The 19,110-nt window shown below is 42.2% G+C and overlaps 1 protein-coding gene across 1 annotated transcript in view; it reads left to right on the plus strand.

Moving 5' to 3' along the window:
• LOC149321728 (ovomucoid-like) overlaps window positions 1-18,825 on the plus strand; it is a 47,550-nt gene extending 28,725 nt beyond the window's left edge. The window contains exons 9-12 of the mRNA XM_089516707.1: window positions 10,670-10,760; window positions 13,343-13,365; window positions 15,837-15,946; window positions 18,659-18,825. Of these exons, the coding sequence (XP_089372833.1) occupies window positions 10,670-10,760; window positions 13,343-13,365; window positions 15,837-15,946; window positions 18,659-18,728 (294 nt within the window). The 3' untranslated portion in view covers window positions 18,729-18,825. The remainder of the gene's footprint in view (window positions 1-10,669; window positions 10,761-13,342; window positions 13,366-15,836; window positions 15,947-18,658) is intronic.
• The last annotated feature ends 285 nt before the right edge of the window (window positions 18,826-19,110 follow it).

Raw genomic sequence — 19,110 nt, forward strand, 5'->3', positions numbered from 1 at the left:
AAAGATATGCAATGGATATAAAAAATACAGGTATTTGTTTAGAGCAATCAGATTTTGATAAAATTATTTTTGGAAAAAGTGCAGGAAGGATTTCAAAATTTTATAAATTTTTGTTGAACCTCGAGATGCATGAGGAGTTAATAAAACCGACCATGGTAAAATGGGCACAAGACTTAGATGAAAGCTTACCGTTAGATCAATGGGAAAAAAATTGGTCCATTAGAATGAAATATACGGCTTGTGTTATAATTAGAGAAAATTATCTGAAAATGCAGTATAGATGGCATTTGACCCCTTCGAAGCTTTCTAAGATATATAAAAATCAAAATCCGATATGTTGGAAATGCAATAAAGCCATCGGCTCTTATGTACATATGTGGTGGTTTTGCGACTTAGCAAAAGTATATTGGAAAATGATCCATCAAAAGGTGCAAATTATTTTGCAACAGACTTTTCCTCTAGACCCTAAAATGTACTTGTTAAATATGATTATGGACGATAAATTGGAAAGATCGCATGGTAAATTATTGTTTTATATAATTTCAGCAGCCAGAATTGTGTTTGCCTCTTACTGGAAAGCGACCCAACATCCTTCGTAGAACGATTGGGCCATGAAGTTGTTGGATTTCATGCAAATGGATAAACTAACATGCTATGTAAGAAACCTGGATTGGAAAAAAGAAAAAAGAGTTTGGGAACCTTTTGTATGTTTTTTGGAAAAAGAAGAATTGCCCTCAAATTTTATTTGGTAACTAGCAATTGCATAAGTTTATTTGTATCGTTTTATGGATGGGCAAGATAGCGAAGCACAGAGGCAAATACTTAAGAAAATAACTTGATGTTTTGGTGTAATATTAAGCATGTGAGAAATGAGCTATGTAATCACGACAGAAATGTAATAGGTTTTCAGATTCACACTCGCTTGTCCCGCCTCCTCAGAGGAAGTTTTGATTTTAGTTTGGCAAGGGAAAAAACATGTGTGATTGGTGTTTTTATTCTGTACGGTAATTATCATGTTATGTGAAAACTTTCATGTATATAACTGTGATTGTGTGTGTTTTTTCCTTCTCCTTTTTTACTGTTTAAAATCTTCAATAAAGAATATTTTTTTTAAAAAAAGGAGTAGCTTTTAGCTTTATTTTTGCACCATGGAAAGGCCAAATCAGGACCGTGGCATGCAGTTGCTGCAGCCCCAATCCAGTGAGGAAAGGGCAGCACAAGAGCTGCCCCTTAGGGGCCATCTGATGAGCTCCTTAGGCCCACTTATAAGAACCTAGATTCTATTGATATCAGGATGATCCTGGAAAAAACAAGAGGGGGGAATAAGCTGATGTAGATATCATCTCCTCAGTCTTCCCTTGAGTGAAACACCTGAGCATCAGGGCAATCCAATGGCTAACAAGCTAACAAGAGGCAACCAAAATTGCCTTCTAGAAAATGGGGCTTTGGGGTCTGGTTTAAAAAAAATGCATTGTCAGTTAGTACTCCTTTTCAGTTTCCTCTAAATGTTAAATAATTAAACATTTTAATATATTTTACATACTGACCAACTCAATACATGATCCCTTTGCAACATTTAATCAAGGGCTAGATAACATGTTCAAGATTTCTGTGGTGAAGAGAAGGTTCTCCAATAAACTGTAATATGAGTAAAATGGCTGTTACTGTTTATGTTTTTCTACACTAGATGTTGCCATTGGAGCAAAACAGGTGAGTCCCAGATATGTCTTCTCTCATTACAAAGTTCTTTTCCTGTGGTTAAGAATTCGGACGAGAGGAAGGGAGTGCATGCTTACCTCCTGCTGGCGTGGTCTTCGTAGACTGCAAAGAATGCAAATTTTGGAATGAAATTAATATTTGCAGATCAGTGTATGAGTTTTAAAAGAGTTCTGTGGTAAATCTGAGGTTTGGCCATGTTTCATCATGAGTGCTGCTTATTTCTGTGAAGAGAGGAAACTGAATTTAAAAATCAAAATAATATTGACTGGTGTGAAAGTTTTCCTGTGAATAATGGCCATCAAGAAAATGCAACAATCGTCTCCAGTTTCAACAAAGCCCTCTTTTTTACTTGATCCTTGTTGTTGTTGTTGTTGTTAGCCCTTAAATGATTTCTAAATTATGCCAGACCTAAGGCAAATTTATCATGGTGTTTTCTTGGCAAGTTTGTTCAAAGCCTTTCTCTGAGGCTGAGAGGGTATGACTTGCCCAAGGCCACCAAGTAGGTTTTTTCCATGGCCAAACAGGATGACTGTACCGTCATCAACTACCCTGGATTCATCATCTGGGAGAAATACCCTATCTTTACAGTTTTTAAATATATATTTTATTTTGAAACACATTCCCCTTCTTTGTCCAAACACAAAACAAATGTAATGTATGTGTGGGATCTCTGTAGAGACTTCCCCTCCAGTGAACTCTGCCCATGATGATTTTTATTTAGCTTAGCCGGTTTTAATATGTAGTTTTTAATCTTACATTGTTTAATCTTGTTTTAAGGGGGGCATTATGTATATATGGATGTATTTTAACCTCTTGTACGCCGCTTTGATTGCCTGGCAAAAAGCGGGATAGAAATAAAAAAAAGTATTTTATTTATTATTATTAGAGGTGATAATGCTCCAAAAGCTATAAGCTTGGGCAGTGTCATAGGAGTATATCACACAGAGCTTTTTGCAGATTTTGCAGCTCAGATCTGAGGTGACTGTGAGTCCAATGATGCCAATTCATATTATAACATGAATGTGTTATCAGACGAGATTCCTTTCTATGGGCGCACCTTCCGTGGCACTTCCGCAGTGATTCCAAAGTGACCCCTCATTTTGGTGAAATCGGAAAAAAAGTGAATTCACAGAATTCGCTTTCAAGCGCACTTCAATTTCACTTCGAATTGGTCTGGTGTGGAAGATCACTCCGATGTCACCCCTCTTGGCCCCCTGCATCCTGCTCCTTCATTCCCCTCCTCCTCCTTCATGCCATCTCGTCCTCTCTGACACCCTGCCACCCATCCCATCATCTCCTGACTGCTCCTTCAGTCTGATCCTGGCCCCAGTGACCCCCTGCGACCTATCCCATCATCCCCTGCCTGCTCCTTCAGTCTGATCCTGGCCCCAGTGACCCCCTGTGACCTATTCCATCATCCCTTCAGGGACGTAGCCAAGGGGGGGTTCTTGGGGTCCGGACCCCCCCTTCCATTAGAAAAATGAATGGTGTGTGCTGCTGCGCCGCCTCAGCCAAGCCCCATTATAATGGTGGCACTTAGTCTGGACCCCCCCCCTTCCTAAAATCCTAGCTACGTCCCTGATCCCTTGTCTGCTCCTTCAGTCCGATCCTGGCCCCAGTGACCCCTGTGACCTATCCTATCATCCCCTGGCTGTTCCTTCAGTCCAATCCTGGTCCCAGTGACCCCCTGTGACCTATCCTATCATCCCCTGGCTGTTCCTTCAGTCCAATCCTGGTCCCAATGACCCCCTGTGACCTATCCTATCATCCCCTGGCTGTTCCTTCAGTCCAATCCTGGTCCCAGTGACCCCTGTGACCTATCCCATCATCCCCTAGCTGTTCCTTCAGTCCAATCCTGGCCCCAGTGACCCCCTGTGACCTATCCTATCATCCCCTGGCTGTTCCTTCAGTCCAATCCTGGTCCCAGTGACCCCCTGCGACCTATCCCATCATCCTCTGGCTGTTCCTTCAGTCCGATCCTGGTCCCAGTGACCCCCTGCGACCTATCCCATCATCCTCTGGCTGTCCCTTCAGTCCGATCCTGGCCCTAGTGACCCCCACCACCTATCCCATCATCCTCTGACCGCTCCTTCACCCCGGTGAAGAATGACAGTTAAGGAGGAGGCAGGGAAAGAGGACAGCATCCAGAGCCCCACTGAGCATGCGCAAGGGTGCCGATTCGAATCGTTGAGCCCTCAAAGTATGTTCCGGTGTGGTAATACAATGTGCACTCACCACACTTTGCTTGAATCCGCATCACATGACTTGTCTGGAATTGAACTGACTCCGCTTCCCCCTCGATTCGGAAGGGCAACAGAAAGGCAACCAGGTGTGGTAAAGCATCATATTTTAATGTGAATTCACATTGCTAGACAGGAGTGACCCCAGATCTGGTGTGAAGAAACATTGCTAGAACAGGAGTGACTGCGGCTCTGAGCTGCAAACCCTCCACGTGTGATAAGGCTCAAAGAGTGTGTGGAATTGTGCATGTGTGCAGACACAGAAAGCAGGTAACTCTTGCTCCTCTCCTTTCCCTGCCCAGTCCTGATCCAGATCATTGGGAGGATGGATAGGACTGAACTATGATCTGTTCTCAGACATTTTGCTGCCTCAGGCCAAGCAGCAAATTATATCCTCCTCCAAATAAGTTAAGATGCAACATCTCCAAAGCATGTAAGGTTATTGTGGCAAATGAGAAGACAATTCCATAAGCACCTCTTCCTCTGTTGCTGTTGTGTGTTTTCAAGTTGTTTCTGACTTGTGGTGACCCTAAGGTCAAAACAATTTATAACAACTGAAATGGAAAGCAATAAGTAATTTAAACAATCTGAAAACTTATTAAACCTTTTGACAATTAAAACATTTTAAAACCTGCACAAATCTAGGCAATATCATTATATAAAATTATTTGATAAAAAATTCTAAAAATGGTATCAGAATAAAGCCAGTATCAATACAAATCAGGCCTCCAAGGGGAGGACATTTCTTTACCAATATGCCACAGCACCAAAGGCAGTGTCCTCGCACAGAGTTAAATTGATACTATAGTACTTGTGAATCCCTCTTACAACCAAGTGAGCCATCTTTTTGTTCTCTATCTCAGTGCTGTAACATCTATGTGAACTTTGTACACTTCTGCCCATGCATCCTCAATGCACATTCCACATACGTTATCCCTGTCCTTCTTGCAGGCATTTCTCTCCAACCTCAATTTCAACCAGCAAAAGTTTTACCCAGAGACTTGTGATGTAGCCACATTGCACAATTATAGCAGTTTGATAACGTTTTCATTGCCTTGGCTCCATCTGATGAAATCCCGGGATTTTTAGTTTTGTGAGGTACTGTATGTAGAATTTTCCAGCACTCTCCTGTTTTCTGGCAAAGAAACCTCTCATCAAAATATTAGTCCAAGGATTCCATAGGAAACAGCCATGACAGTTAAAGTGGTATCAAACTGCTATAAGTGAGTAGTACAGATTCATCCTTGATTTACTGTTGACAAGAACCATTTCAGAGAGGAGCACTCCCTGTCATCACACAGCACTTGCTGTTCACCTTACTGTTTTTAATGCTGTGTTTCATATTTTCATTTCTTTTTTAAGGCAAAAAAGCCAGCCTGTTTTAAGACTTGTTATGAGTTTGGAAAAGTTGTTTTAGAAATTCCATCTTTCAAATGTGATTGCAGTACTGAGATGGTGTGCTTTAGGATTCACTGAGAATGCTGTTATAAGAAGTGAAGAAACAACCTCAGAAGTTTTGCAAAACTAAGCATACAGTTTAACCACAGTACTCTTGAGTAACAGGAGCTGGATCTCTGAAATAGTCCAGCTTTCCAAACACAAAGTAAGAACAGTTGGAATGGATCAGACTAGTGACAGTGGTTGACTTGAAGGACATGTGAACTAATGGGTAGCATTTGGCACCCCACAACTTAGAGAAAGCCTTTTCATTAACCCTTATTATGGTGAATGGGCAGAGGCAGATGCATGCACACAACACAGTATTGCATAAAGCTACTGTCCTGCAGAATTTCTGCAGTAGAGAAGCTGCTTTGGTGTTATAGAATGCTTTATAAGTTTGCCAATAGGAGAGAAGTTTGTAAAATCTATCAAAACACAGGAACTCAGGTTTGTAGATCAGGAGAAAAGAAAAGAAGGAAGAAGGCAGCATTACCTGTCCACAACTGTTAGAGTCATATCAGGCAAGCCTTTTATGATGGCATACTTGCCTGGCATATTTAATTTTAAGGAGGCTTTTAATAACATCTTTGTCTACCATACCCTCCAATTAATCCTCCCCTCCCCAACTTTTTCAGATGCTTTTTAAATGCCCCAATTTCTCCTCCTCCCATTTTCCCTCTTTGTCCCCAGCTTATTTCAGTTGATACAAACTGAGTTCAAAAACACTAAAGTATTTGCTCAACCCAGCAGCGAAGAGAGGAGAGTAGGGAATGGATTCTTGCCCTTCCCTGTAAACTCAGGAAAAAGCAAACTGCTGCAGAATCTCCTGACTTATCTGGCCTTCTTTGTTCATATCTTTTGCCATCTTCTCCACACACCAATGTTGCATGTTCCAGTTTTCATCTGTGAAATGTTGCAGGGTACATTCTATTTGAAATCCTCCCTTGCTTCCCAGATGCTTATTCTTATTTTTCCTGGGTCCCAGGATGCAACCAGAGGCTTTAGTAGCAAAATCTTTGCAGTAGGACCCAGCTGCCTCCCAATTTAGACTTCAATTCGGATGAGGTAAGCCAGGTTATTTAGGCTGAGTGATAAGATCCCAAGAGTGAACTGAAAAATGGGCACAATGACACTATGGCCTGTTCCTGCTAATTTTCTTGGGTCGCATATAAATATACCCTATTTTCCAGCGTATAAGACGACTGGCTATATAAGGCAACCCCCAGCTTTTCCAGTTAAAATATAGAGTTTGCAATACACTCACCATATAAGACTACCTCTCTTCCAACGCACACCAAATAAAATTTTAAAAAATCAGATTTGATTTCAATATGGTAATTTTAATTCAAATGCTTATGACATGCAGGTACTTAGCAGGAAACCTTGTTGTATACAAAGCCTGCTTGGATTGGTCAGTTCTCCCTGCCTGCCCAGCCCTCCCTGTCTCCAAGACTATCAGAGTGGTAGCTGCTTTCATACGATCGTTGCATATGGTAAGGATGCGGCCGCAGCCGTTTTTGAGCTCCCCCCACCATATGCAGTGACCCCAGATTCTCTAGTCCGGCTCAGAAGTTTCACCACCTGTCCTATAAGACAACCCCCGGCGCATAAGACAACCCCCAACTTTTGAAAAGCTTTTCCTGGGTTAAAAAGTAGTCTTATACGCCAGAAAATACAGTATATAGCATTATGATTACATTACGTTTTTGCAGGGTCAGATGTACAGGGCCATAGGTCATTTTCAGGCTGTTTAGAACTGCTGGTTTTGAACTTTAAAATCCTTCACAGCTTGTAACTGGAGTCACTTTCACACTGGACAATTAGATTTGGTTTCATCACTACGATTCCATTTTAGCTGCCATGACAACATCTTATGATTTCCAGTGATTTGCAGTTTACAGAGCAGTGTTTAGAATTCTCTGACAAAGCACTTCTCTAGCACCTCCTTCAACAGCAAATCCCAGGATTCCTTAGGACTCAACTACAGCAGTTAAATTGGAACCTTAGCACTATAACTGCATTGTGTGAAAGCATCCTGGGAAAGCTGAATGACCCCTTCTCTCCACTAATATGCCCAGTGAATCCTCTATTGTGGAGGAGGTGAATCCACTCTTGAGTTTACTGTCATTCTTCTCAGGGTGGATCCAAGCTAAACAGGAGCTCTGTCAGTGCCAAACCTCTGTCCAATGTCCAGCACCAAGAGAGTACCCATATAACCCAGAGCAAATCAGAGCATATCAGAAGGAACAGTGGTTAAATTAACAGTGGATCTGCCAGCCTCTGGCAGGAGAGCCACCACTCACCCAGCTCTGCACATAGGTCTGCCTGTGTGCTAGATCTTTAATAGATGCACTTTTTTGGAGTTTCCTGGGCATTGGAGATACACTGCAGAGGTCCTAGGCAGTGGTTGGCACCCAAAGACAGAGACCAAATTCCAAGGGGCTATTTTTCAAATACCGTATTTTCCTGCGTACAAGACGACTTTTTAGCCCAGGAAAATCTTCCCCAAAGTGGGGGGTCGTCTGGTGCGCAGGAAAAAAAAAGCCAAGTCTGCCGGTGGGTCCTAAAGAGAGCCTGCAGTGACAAGCCTTCTCCTGAAGGCAAAGGAGCCCCATGGTGCGTCCCTTCCCTTCCTCCCCTTTCTTCTTTCATCTCCTTCTTTCCTTCCTTCACCCTTTCCTTTCCTTCCTACCTTTCCTTTCCTCCCTTCTTCCTTCCCCTTCCTAGGTTTCTCTCTCTTTCTCCACCATTTCCTTCCTTCCCTCCCTTTCTTTTTTCCCTCCTTCCTTCCCTTTTTCCTCCTTTTCTTCTCTTCCTTTGCTTCCTTGCTCCCTCCCCTCCCTCCCCCCTCCTGTCCTCCTTTTCCCGGGTGGTGGCATTCCTCTCTGGGGAGGGACGGCAGGAGGTCTTTCTACCTTCCCTCCTGACTTGGCTCAATCCTTCCCAAGAGAAGGAGCAGAGGGTTTCCCGCGCTCTGCCTCTGCCTCTCCTTCTCCTCTTCCCTTCCCTTGCGTAGGATGGAGCCTTGTTGGGGGAAAGAAAGAGCTCCGGAGTCAGTTGGGAAGCAAGGACCCACTTTTTGTTGCCAGGCAAAAACACACTGCAGCAATAATCCAATCTGAGAGTGCTTTAACTGCTCTGGCTCATTGCTAAGGAATTCTGGGGAATGTAGTTTTGTGAGAGATTGAGCCTTCTCTGTCAGAGAGCTCTGGTGCCACAATAAACTCCAGTTCCCAGGATTCCCTAGCACTGGGCCAGGGCAGTTAAAATGCTCTCAAACTGGACTATTGCTGCTCTGTGTTTTGGACCATTGTTTCTTTTCTTTGGCTAACTGGAGAGAAAAAGAAAAAAAAACAACTCTTGGCACACAGAGAAACCAGCCAGGCTGCTCCTTAGGAGTCTGGCTGGAGGCTTTCTTTCTTTCTTTCTTTCTTTCTTTTCTTTCTTTCTTTCTTTCTCAGATGCCTCTCATGCTGTATCTACACCTTAGAAGTAGAATGCTTCATCCACACAGAAGCATAGGATTTGTAGTTTTTATAACGCCTATATAATTTATAAAACTACAAATCCTAGGATTCCAATAGGAGCCACTTGAACTGCCACAGCTCCATCCATACAGAACCTCTGGGATTTGTAGTTTGGAGCAGCAGCGCCCCCCCCCCCATTCTTTGGGCAGAGAAGGCAAAAGACCTTATAAAACTACAAATCCTAGGGTTCCAATAGGATGGAGCAGCGGCTCTTAAAGTGGCGTCAAACTGCATTAATTCTACATTGTAGATGCACCAAGAGGAAGGGCGGGAGGAATTGTCGAGGAGGGTGAAATAATGTTGAATATGCTGTTATTTCAAAAGTGGAACACACTCCTTCCTCGGAGTGTACTGGAGTCTCCTTCTTTGGAGGTCTTTAAGCAGAGGCTGGATGGCCATCTGTCAGGGATGCTTTGATTGTGATTTCCTGCATGGCAGAAGAAGGGGGTTGGACTGGATGGCCCTTGGGGTCTCTTCAAACTCTAGGGACATTATCAGAAGGCCAAGCCAGCTGGTTGAGTCCTAAAGAGAGCTTGCAGCTCCCCTGACTCAGGAAAAGGCAGCCAGCTAGCTGGGGCCTTCTTCTTTCTCTTCCTCTTCCCCTTCTTCTTTTTCTTCCCCTCTTACTCTTATTCTTTATCCACCTCCTCCTCTTCTTCCCCTCTTCCTCTTCTGCTTCTTCTTTCCCTCTTCCTCCTCTTTTTAATCCTCTTTTTCCTAATCTTCTTCTTCTTTCTCCTCCTTTTCTTCTTTCTCCTTCTCTTTTTTTCTCCTCCCCCCTCTTTCTCCTCTGCCGCTGCTGCTACTGTTATTGTGTACCTTCAGCTCCTTTCTGACTTATCGTGGAAGAGAGGGGTGGTCTTATACAGTGAGTATATCCCAAACACTCTATTTTAAGTTGTAAAGTTGGGGATCGTCTTATACGCCTGGTCGTCTTATATGCTGGAATATACGGTATAATGTTGAAACAGGCAATCCCTATTTTTTAGTTTCTTCAGTTTTTTGGTTCTGCAAATGGCTTTTATTTCTGTTAACTTCTTTGCTACATTCATTTATAATGTGGTATTTGAGAGCCTTCTGCATTTCTTCTATTAAAATTTAAACATACTCTAAATCAGGGGTAGGCAACCTTTTTGAGCCGGGGGCCGGGTTGCTGTCCCTCAGACAACTGGGGGGCCAAAGCCAAAAAATAAATAATTAAATAATTTTTTTTTAAAAATTAAATATATAAATAAACCAGGACAAATGTAGGACAAAATTTTCAAATGGAAGACACTTTTTTAAAAAAATGAAGGACACGTGAAAAAATTTGCTGATTTTTAAAAAAGTGTTAATATAAATGCATGTTTCTGAGGCTTCTATAGACAATTGCCCCCCAAAGGCCCCGGCGGCAATCGGTGGCAGGACCGGGCTGGGGCCGGTCCCAAGGCCTTGCCGGGCCGCATCCGGCCCGCGGGCCGCAGGTTGCCTAACCCTGCTCTAAATGGACTTAAACGAAAATTAAATAAATAAATGTATGACTTAACAAGAAAATGGTTTGCATTGTGCTGGGCATTGAAATTGCCACAGCTTGCCACAATACTCTGTAATATTAGATTTCCACATCAAAATATCATTCAGAAGGAGAAATTTCACAATCAAGGTTTCAGGCAGATGCATATATATATATGTGAAGGTAGAGATGTAAAACCTCATTTCAGAGCCAGTGGAATCTGATAATTATCTTCACTGGAGTATTAGCAGAGACCCAGACGGGATCCTCCTCTCTCAAAAACCATCATGAAGGTGGCATGTCTCCTGCTTCTCACTCTGACTCTCTTCTTCATATATTCAGGTGAGTATTGTAAAGGATCCATTTTGTAAAAGATTGATCCCTGAGTTACAAATCTATTATGTCCTCCACAACCCTAAAAGGGGAGGCAAATAACCCATTTTATTTTATTGCATGTTATATATGTGCTGTAGGCTTCACTTCAGAGGAAGGAACTCGCAAAACCACCATTGAGTATTCCTTGCCTAAGAAAACCCTATAAAATTAAAGAGGTTGCCATAAGTTGACTGATGACTTGAAGGAACATACATATGCACACATATTTTATTTTCATTCCACCTTTCTGCTCATATGGGATCTAAGATGACTCAGTTCTATTTGCGCTATAGACATTTAAAAAAACAATTAAATAAACCATCTCATTAAAATCACTGTACACTAAAAAACTGTATACAGTGGAGCCTCTGCATACGCGGTCTTTTTATAGGCGGCTTTGAGCATAGGTGCTCAAAGCTGCCGGCGCATGCGGGGCGGAAGGGGCGGCACGTCCCATTCAATTGAATGGGCATGCGCATCCGTTGCGCCTCACGCGCCGCCGCGCCACCGTGCACGAGCCCCATTGTTTACAATGGGGCTCCAGCATAGGCGGAAATCGCCATACGCGGCGGGATCCGGAACGGATCCCCCGCGTATGGCGAGGTTCCACTGTAGTTTGACAATACAGTCGGCCCTTCTCTTATGCGGGGGATCTGTTCCAGACTCCCACACACACACACACACATAAAAGAAAAAATGCATAAGCTTGAGCCCCATAACCAGTTTGCTGGTTCTTTTAATACCCTTGGATGTAGTTCATCTGGTCCTGGAGACATAAATTCATTTAGGTTAAACAGGTATTCCTGTACTATCTCTTTACTTATTTTGTGCTGAAATTCCCCTGTTCTGTCCTCTGCTCCATTATCCTCAGGTTAAGCACCCTTTGCCTTTTCTGAGAAGACTGAGGCAAAGAAAGTGTTGAGTAATTCTGCCTTTTCTCTGTCTTCTGTTAGCATTTTGCCATCTTCACGCAGTGGCCCTACTGTTTCCTTCTTCTTCCTTTTGCTGCAGACATGTCCATAAAAGACCTTTTTGTTGTTCTTAACCTCTCTAGCAAGCCTGAGTTCATTGTGTGCTTTATCTTTTCTGACCTTATCTCTACACATGCTAGCTATTTGTTTGAATTCCTCTTTGGTGATTTCCCCATTTTTCCATTTCTTACACATGTTCCGTTTAAAATTTAGCTGAGTTGAAAGTTCCTTGGTCATCCATCCTGGGTTCTTGCGACACCTCCCGTTTTTCTTTCTCACTGGAACTGTTTTAATTTGTGCCTTCAGTATCTCCCTTTTGAGAAATTCCCATCCATCTTGAACTCCCTTCTCTTTTAGTATTCCTGACCATGGGATCACCCCCAGTATTTCTCTAAGTTTACTGAAATCAACTTTCCTAAAGTCTAGAATGCGTGTCTGACTATGCCTGGCTTCTCCTTTCCACTGTATAACAAACTCCAGGAGAACATGGTCACTTCCACCTAAGGATCCCACCACTTGCACTTCATTAACCAAGTCATCCTTGTTGGTTAGGATCAGATCTAAAATAGCTGACCCCCTTGTTCCCTCTTTCACCTTTTGGACAATGAAATTGTCTTTGAGGCAAGCAAGGAATTTACTAGACCTTGAGAATTTGGCTGAGTTTGACTTCCAACAAATATCAGGGTAGTTGAAGTCACCCATCACTACTACATCTCTCCTTTCTGAGTGTATGGTCATCTGTTCTAGAAAGGCATCATCCAATTCCTCAGTCTGACTTGGGGGTCTGTAGTAGACTCCCACTATAACATCCTTGTTGTTTCCCTGCCCTTTAATTTTTATCCAGATGCTCTCCACCTGGCTTCCAGGATTGATGTCCTGGATCTCTTCACTGGTGTAAATGTCCCTTACATATAGGGCCATTCCTCCTCCTTTCCTGTTTGGCCTGTTTCTCTTAAAAAAGGTTATATCCTTCTATTTCTACATTCCAATTATGAGACTCATCCCACCAGGTTTCAATGATGCCAGTTATATCATATTTGCTTTGTTGCACTAGGATTTTGAGTTCATCTTGCTTATTTCCCATGCTCTGTGCATTAGTATAGAGACATTTAAGGCCATGTGTTCCCTTTACTTGCTGCCTGTGCAAACATTTTTGCCTCCAACTGTTGGGTCCTTGCACTGTTTGCCTTGTTCCCTCTATGACAGTTTGACTATTTTCTCCAGCCTTTTTGCCTTCCAGAATACTGTCTCCCTCCCCTACATATCTCAGTTTAAAGCCCTCCTGATCAAATTTTTGAGACTATTGGCAAAGACGTTTTTGCCAATTGGTGTGAGATGCAACCCATCCCTTGTCAGAAGTCCCTCCTCATGGAACCGCAACCCATGATCCAAGAATCCAAATCGTTAATCAATAAGATTTAGGCAAAATGTTCTCCTTTGAGATATTAAATGAGGAATCAATAAAATGCATATCTCTAAAAGAAAGAGAATGGTCACCAGGGGACTTCCAGATTGGTTATATTATTGAACAGAACAGTTTACTTTAAAGCTTTCATCTATTTCTTGCTTTCATTCTAGATGCTACCATTGAAGCAGGACGGGTGAGTGCCAGTTATATCCTCTTACTATTTATTTACCTGTGCTTGTGGAGGATCGGGGAATGTAATATTTTTTTTAGAAAGTAAAGGATAATGAAAATCCATGTTTGGAATTAAACTAAGAGCCTTATTACTTGACAAAAGAAAGCCAAGATGCAGTGAGAGAAAATTACTCTCTACTTGCCTCTGTCCATGCTGTTGTAGCACTTCTGTTCTTTATCCAGAAGGAGATGGACATAAAATCATGTTTTTTGCTAATCAGGTATTTCCAGTGTGGCAAAAGACACTTTTATGACTGCCTCCCTCAGGAAAAGGATGGATGTGCTTTAATGGCATGTGGAGTGGCAAAGAGAAAGATGCCTTTCTCTCATTGCACCTTGGCTTTCTTTTGCCCTGTGATAAGGGTCTAACACTTTCATTGTACTTTTTGACTCTGAGAGATTTGCACTGAACAAACGTGAAGTTATGATTCTGCTACACTGGATTAACCATGAGAAGTTGGCTTCAAACATGAGGAGTGGGACTCAACCTGAGATATGTTAGCCACAGATGCTGGTGAAACGTCAGGAATAAACTCTTCTAGAACATGGCCACATAGCCCGAAAACCTACAAAAAACTATGGATGCCGGACATGAAAGCCTTCGACTTTCGAACAGTTAGCAAACTGTTTGTGCAATTAAGTTAATGATACTTGCAAAGGCTTATGATTGTGTACTACAATACATTTGAAATCCATTTAAAGTGTTGTGTGACCAAAGTGCAATTAATTTATAGAGCTATAAAATGCACCACAAGCAGATTTTAGTCTTCCAGGTATATGCCTTAGAAGTCACATTCAAAAGCAGATGTTTCAAGAGGGAAGAACATCATGGTGGAGTAACAGAAAGACCCTGCATGGAGGAGAGGGATACATATGATGTGGAAATGACTGCCAGGGAATATAGCCCACATAAGCTCCTAAGGAGACCTTGGAGAGTCCCATTTCTTGCAAAGAGTTGCCCTTAGATCTCTAGTTTGTGCCCTAAAATGTCAGGATCTGGTGAAGTCCTCACAGGGCAACACCAGCATGGCTAGCTGCAGAAATATAAAGATACCAGCTGGAATCCTGCACCAGCTTATACTTAATGATGGGGGGATACAGATGGGGAGAAAAGAGCACTGAGACGTCACCCCTTTCTGCCCCACACAGAGGCCACAGCAACCAAACGGCACAGCCTCCAGGAGACCTAAAAAGAACCCACTCCTGGTGGGTTCTTTTTAGGGCATGTGCCAGGCGCCATTGGCACCATCGCACACAGCATCTTTGTATCTTTTTAACTACAATCATTCCAGACACTGATAATAAAACAGATATGTCGTTTATGATGCAAGTATTCATTGCTGTTTGTAAAAACAGATAGTGACAGAAGTGTTAAATCATTTTTAATACTCTGGCATGTGATTTTATCTATTATATTCAATCCATATTCCCAAAAATCTCATATTTGGAGATAACCACATATGAATTAAAATTCCTCCCCGTTCACATCCTCTCCAACAAGAAGATGATACATTTTTAAAAAACTAATGATAATTGTCAGGGAGTAAAATATCTATACAGTATACCATTTTATGTACATTTTCTTTCTGAAAGATTGAAATGACTTTGAAGGAAGCACAGGAGCAATTTTATTCCAATCTCAATCTGTGATGGAAGTATCTAGGCCTGTTTCCCAAGGGGTTCACATTCCTTGTAGGGTGTTGTAACTTGTACTGATAATGAATTATATATTTTGGATTTGAAACTTCTCATCATATTTCTCTGTTCAATGCATTAATCCTTAAAAAGGTGATAGTCCTTGGGGGGGGAGGTCTTCAATATGTACTATTCTTTTTACAAAAGTATTATCTTGAAGTATTCTTAACTGTGATTTTTCAGTGTGAGGCAGAACAAAATATACAGTGGAACCTTATTATACGCGGGGGATCCGTTCCGGATCCCTCCGCGTATAAAAAAATCCGCCTATGCTCGAGCCCCATTGTTTCCAATAGGGCTTGAGCGTGGCGGCGCGGCGGTGCTGGAGGCGCAATGGGTGCGCGCGCCCATTCAATTGAATGGGACGCGCTGCCCTTTCTACTCCGCACGCGCCGGCGGCTTTGAGCGCCTATGCTCAAAGCCGCCTATAAAAAGACCGCATATGCGGAGGCTCCACTGTATCTGTTTCCTACTTAATGAATACTATTTCTTTAAAAATGTTTTACTTTACATAATTAAATGTGTCAGCTTCCTTAAACAAGAGGTATGGCCATATGGTATTAAGTTCACAAATGATCACTTTACCATGTGGCTCAATTTATTCCATGGACAAATATGCATCTGCATCCATTCATTTTGTTTATCTCTGCTAGCTTTTCTGATAATCAAAAAGTTCATTGCTGTATTCTCAAGATAAACAGGAGAGAGATTAAAACCTGTCCCTTACTCTCTTTGCAGATTACCTGTCCTCCCTATCCCAAACCAGTATGCACTTTACAGTACAGCCCACTTTGTGGTTCTGATGGCAGAACATATAGCAACAGCTGTTTTTTCTGCAATGCATATATGTATGTATGATGGAAATCTTATTACTTAAATAGTAGAGATGGATACTGTGCAGACATCATGAGAAGATATGACTCACTGGAAAAAACAATAATGCTAGGAAAGGTGGAAGGAAGTAGAAAGAGAGGAAGGCCACATGCTAGATGGATGGAGTCCATTAAAGGGATCACAAGTATGAATTTGCAGGAGTTCAGCAGAGCAATAGAGGATAGGGGTCCTGGCAATGGCTCATCAGGGTCACCATGGGTTGAGATCGACGTGAAGGCAGTTAACAACAACAGCAAGAGATGGGCTGCAGGCTGCTCTTGGGGCAAAATAGATGACTGTATTTTGGGTAAAGGGTGTTTTCCATTTTCCTTCAAAACATGCTTCAGGCTTGTTAGTATAGTATTTGGGGATGGAATTGCATGTGTAGAGAATGGAGCAACATATGTCACATTTTCAGTTTTTTAAATTTTATTTTATTAAAATATTTCTGACCTCTTCTGTAGCAGCACTTCTCAGGGTAGTGTACAAACAATCAAAGAAATCTAAACAATTTAATAGCTCAAACAAAGTGAAGCCCACACTCTGGTACATCTGAAATCAAACCACAATTAGGGATATAAAATAACTGTATAATCCTTCTTGTACCTGAAGAAGGCCTGGAAATATATTTACTGTGCTCCCCACATGAGAAGTGAAAGATAAATAAAATGTCTCATCCCTCATCTCTCACCCATTCCAATCAGGACAGGAAACGTCTATTTGAAATCGGATGCTCTGGAAGTTTTGTTTTATTGCTTTATTGCTTCCATGGAGTTAAGCAGGGGTACAATAAAGTCTGTGCATCTTCACACTGGACAGATTTAACAAGCAACGAAGCTGTTTTTGTCAATGAGATGTTGAAATTTGTGTGGGTTTTTTTGTTGTTTTGCAAAGTGACCGGGTTTAAATTTGTCAAATCTAAAACAGAAAATGTTACACAGGAGAGGGGGAAGTTAGCTTGGTATAGTTTATAAGGAGTATATAGTTAAGAAGACAAGCTGGGATCAGTTTGGACTATAGCTCCTTTAGCTGAGAGAGGGATTATGGGAGCTGTAGTCCAAAACTTTTACAAGCTTTAATTCTCTCTCTTTCTCTCCCTCTCTCTTCCCTCACCTCTTTAGTGCTTACTATAATGCAATAAACTCAGTGGAGGATACAAATGTGAGGCCTATTAGTGTCCCTTTAAATATGCAGCTTTTTCTTTTTTTAAGGCCAAATGGGACTCATTTTGAGCAACTTTTGGACCACTGTATTACTTTATCATAACATATGGCCCTCTAGTTATCATTGGACAACAAGTTCCAGCAGCCCCTAGCCGGTGTAGCCAATGCTGAGGAATGCTGGGAGTTGCATGCAGATCTTGAAAGCTATGCAGAATCAGTCAGCTCTGGTTACTACGTGGATGGGATACTGCCAGGGAATACCAAGTACTATACTTCATAGGAAGAAACTAGCAAAACCACCTTTGAGGATTCCTTGTTTAAGTAAACCCTATGAAATCCATGGGCTCTAGGCAACCTGTGTGTCACAAACACACAAAATGTGCCACACAGATACATTTTGTAATCTCTGCAACCCTTGGATCCAGGTGAGCCATGCATGGCCCTAGGGCATATCTGGCCCAAAGCAGCAAAGGAGTAGGAAAGAGATATGTCCTAGAGAACACTGCTTGCATTCTACGCATTCCTATTCATCTATCCCTACCACCCTGACCCCCACCATTAATATTTTACTAGCATAGGGAGTGGACTTCATGCGGCCCACTGCCAAACTACCTGGGGGCACATGTGTCCCACTAAATCTGTCTTTGTGGCCCCTGACCTCTCCAGTCTTTTCTGGCTGCACTTTTGTGGGCACAAGAACGAGTGAGCTGCCTCTCTAGGAAGGCTCCAGGAGCAGCACTTTGTTTTTAAAATAGTCTACATCTTCCCCTGCACTGTTTAATATTCTTTTGAAAAATCCAGAGTGGATTTTTATGCCCCTGGGCCAAAAGGCTTGTCTTCTAAAATAAACTATACCAAGCTACCTTCCTCCTTCCCTGTGTGACATTTTCTGTTTTAGGTTTGACAAATTTGAATCCAGTCATTTGCAAGAACAACAAAAGCACACAATATCAACATCTCATTGGCAAAAACAGCATCCTATGTGGCAAATTTCTCTGCTTATAAATGAAAATGTAAAGGGCAAAGAAATAAAAATTAATATGTTTAGTGAACTGCAATTAGGGTTGCCATATCCCGCCTGGGGGCGGGACTTTCCTGGTTTGGGGCGGGTCCACACAGTCCCACCCCGGTTTGCCCTTTGTCCCGGGTCCCCCGTCCCCCCCCCCCCCCGGCGATGGAGGCCAGGTAAGAAAAGGAGCCTCACCTCAGCAAGGCCCCGTTCCCTGCCTGGTCTCCTCCACCGGCGACGGAGGTCCTGACTTATGGCAACCCTAACTGCAATGAATGATTGTCACATCTCTAGTCAAAAACTCACTAGGCCCAATATGCTTAAGTCAACAGCCAGGTTTTGATTTGGTGGCACAATAAGGGCAAAACTGGCACCAGTCAGGCCTCCAAAAGGAGGGCATTCTGCAACCAGGGTGCCTCAGTTGTGCCTATTTGGCACTACATTGTTGCTTTTTTTCTGATGAAACTTTCCGTCTTCTGTTTTCTAAGCTTATATGTGTTCTTTCCATCTCTTAGCAAAAGTGGTAGAACGCTTAGACTGAAGCACTATGGACGATGCCGGCGATATGGAGATACACAAGACTAAAGGATATTGTTTAAACCTCAAGGCATTACCACAAATAAATCCACAGCTGTTTCTGCTTTTGCTCTATTTGCTTGGGAACATCCTAATATCATTTATCAATAAAGTAAGCTAAGCATCACCATCTGCCTTGGATTCCATCCTTTTATCTTGTTTTGTTTTATTTTATTATATTTTTCATTTTAAAACTTATTCCCTCATCCTGTTTAAATGTACAGCAAATGTTGTGTGCTTTTGTGATGTGTGCAAAAGAATATAATCCAAAATTTGATTTGGTAAATCAAGGCATAGCTACACTGATGAAAAAATCAGCCTCAACTTGCAGTACAGTGATCTTGTTCAGGCCACACATTGACAGACCCGGCAAGAAGACATCAGCACAACC

This window comes from Sceloporus occidentalis, unplaced genomic scaffold (genome assembly GCF_023333645.1).
Source record: "Sceloporus occidentalis isolate IW3139 unplaced genomic scaffold, rSceOcc1.0.p SCAF_1, whole genome shotgun sequence".
In the NCBI taxonomy this organism is placed as follows: Eukaryota; Metazoa; Chordata; class Lepidosauria; order Squamata; family Phrynosomatidae; genus Sceloporus; species Sceloporus occidentalis.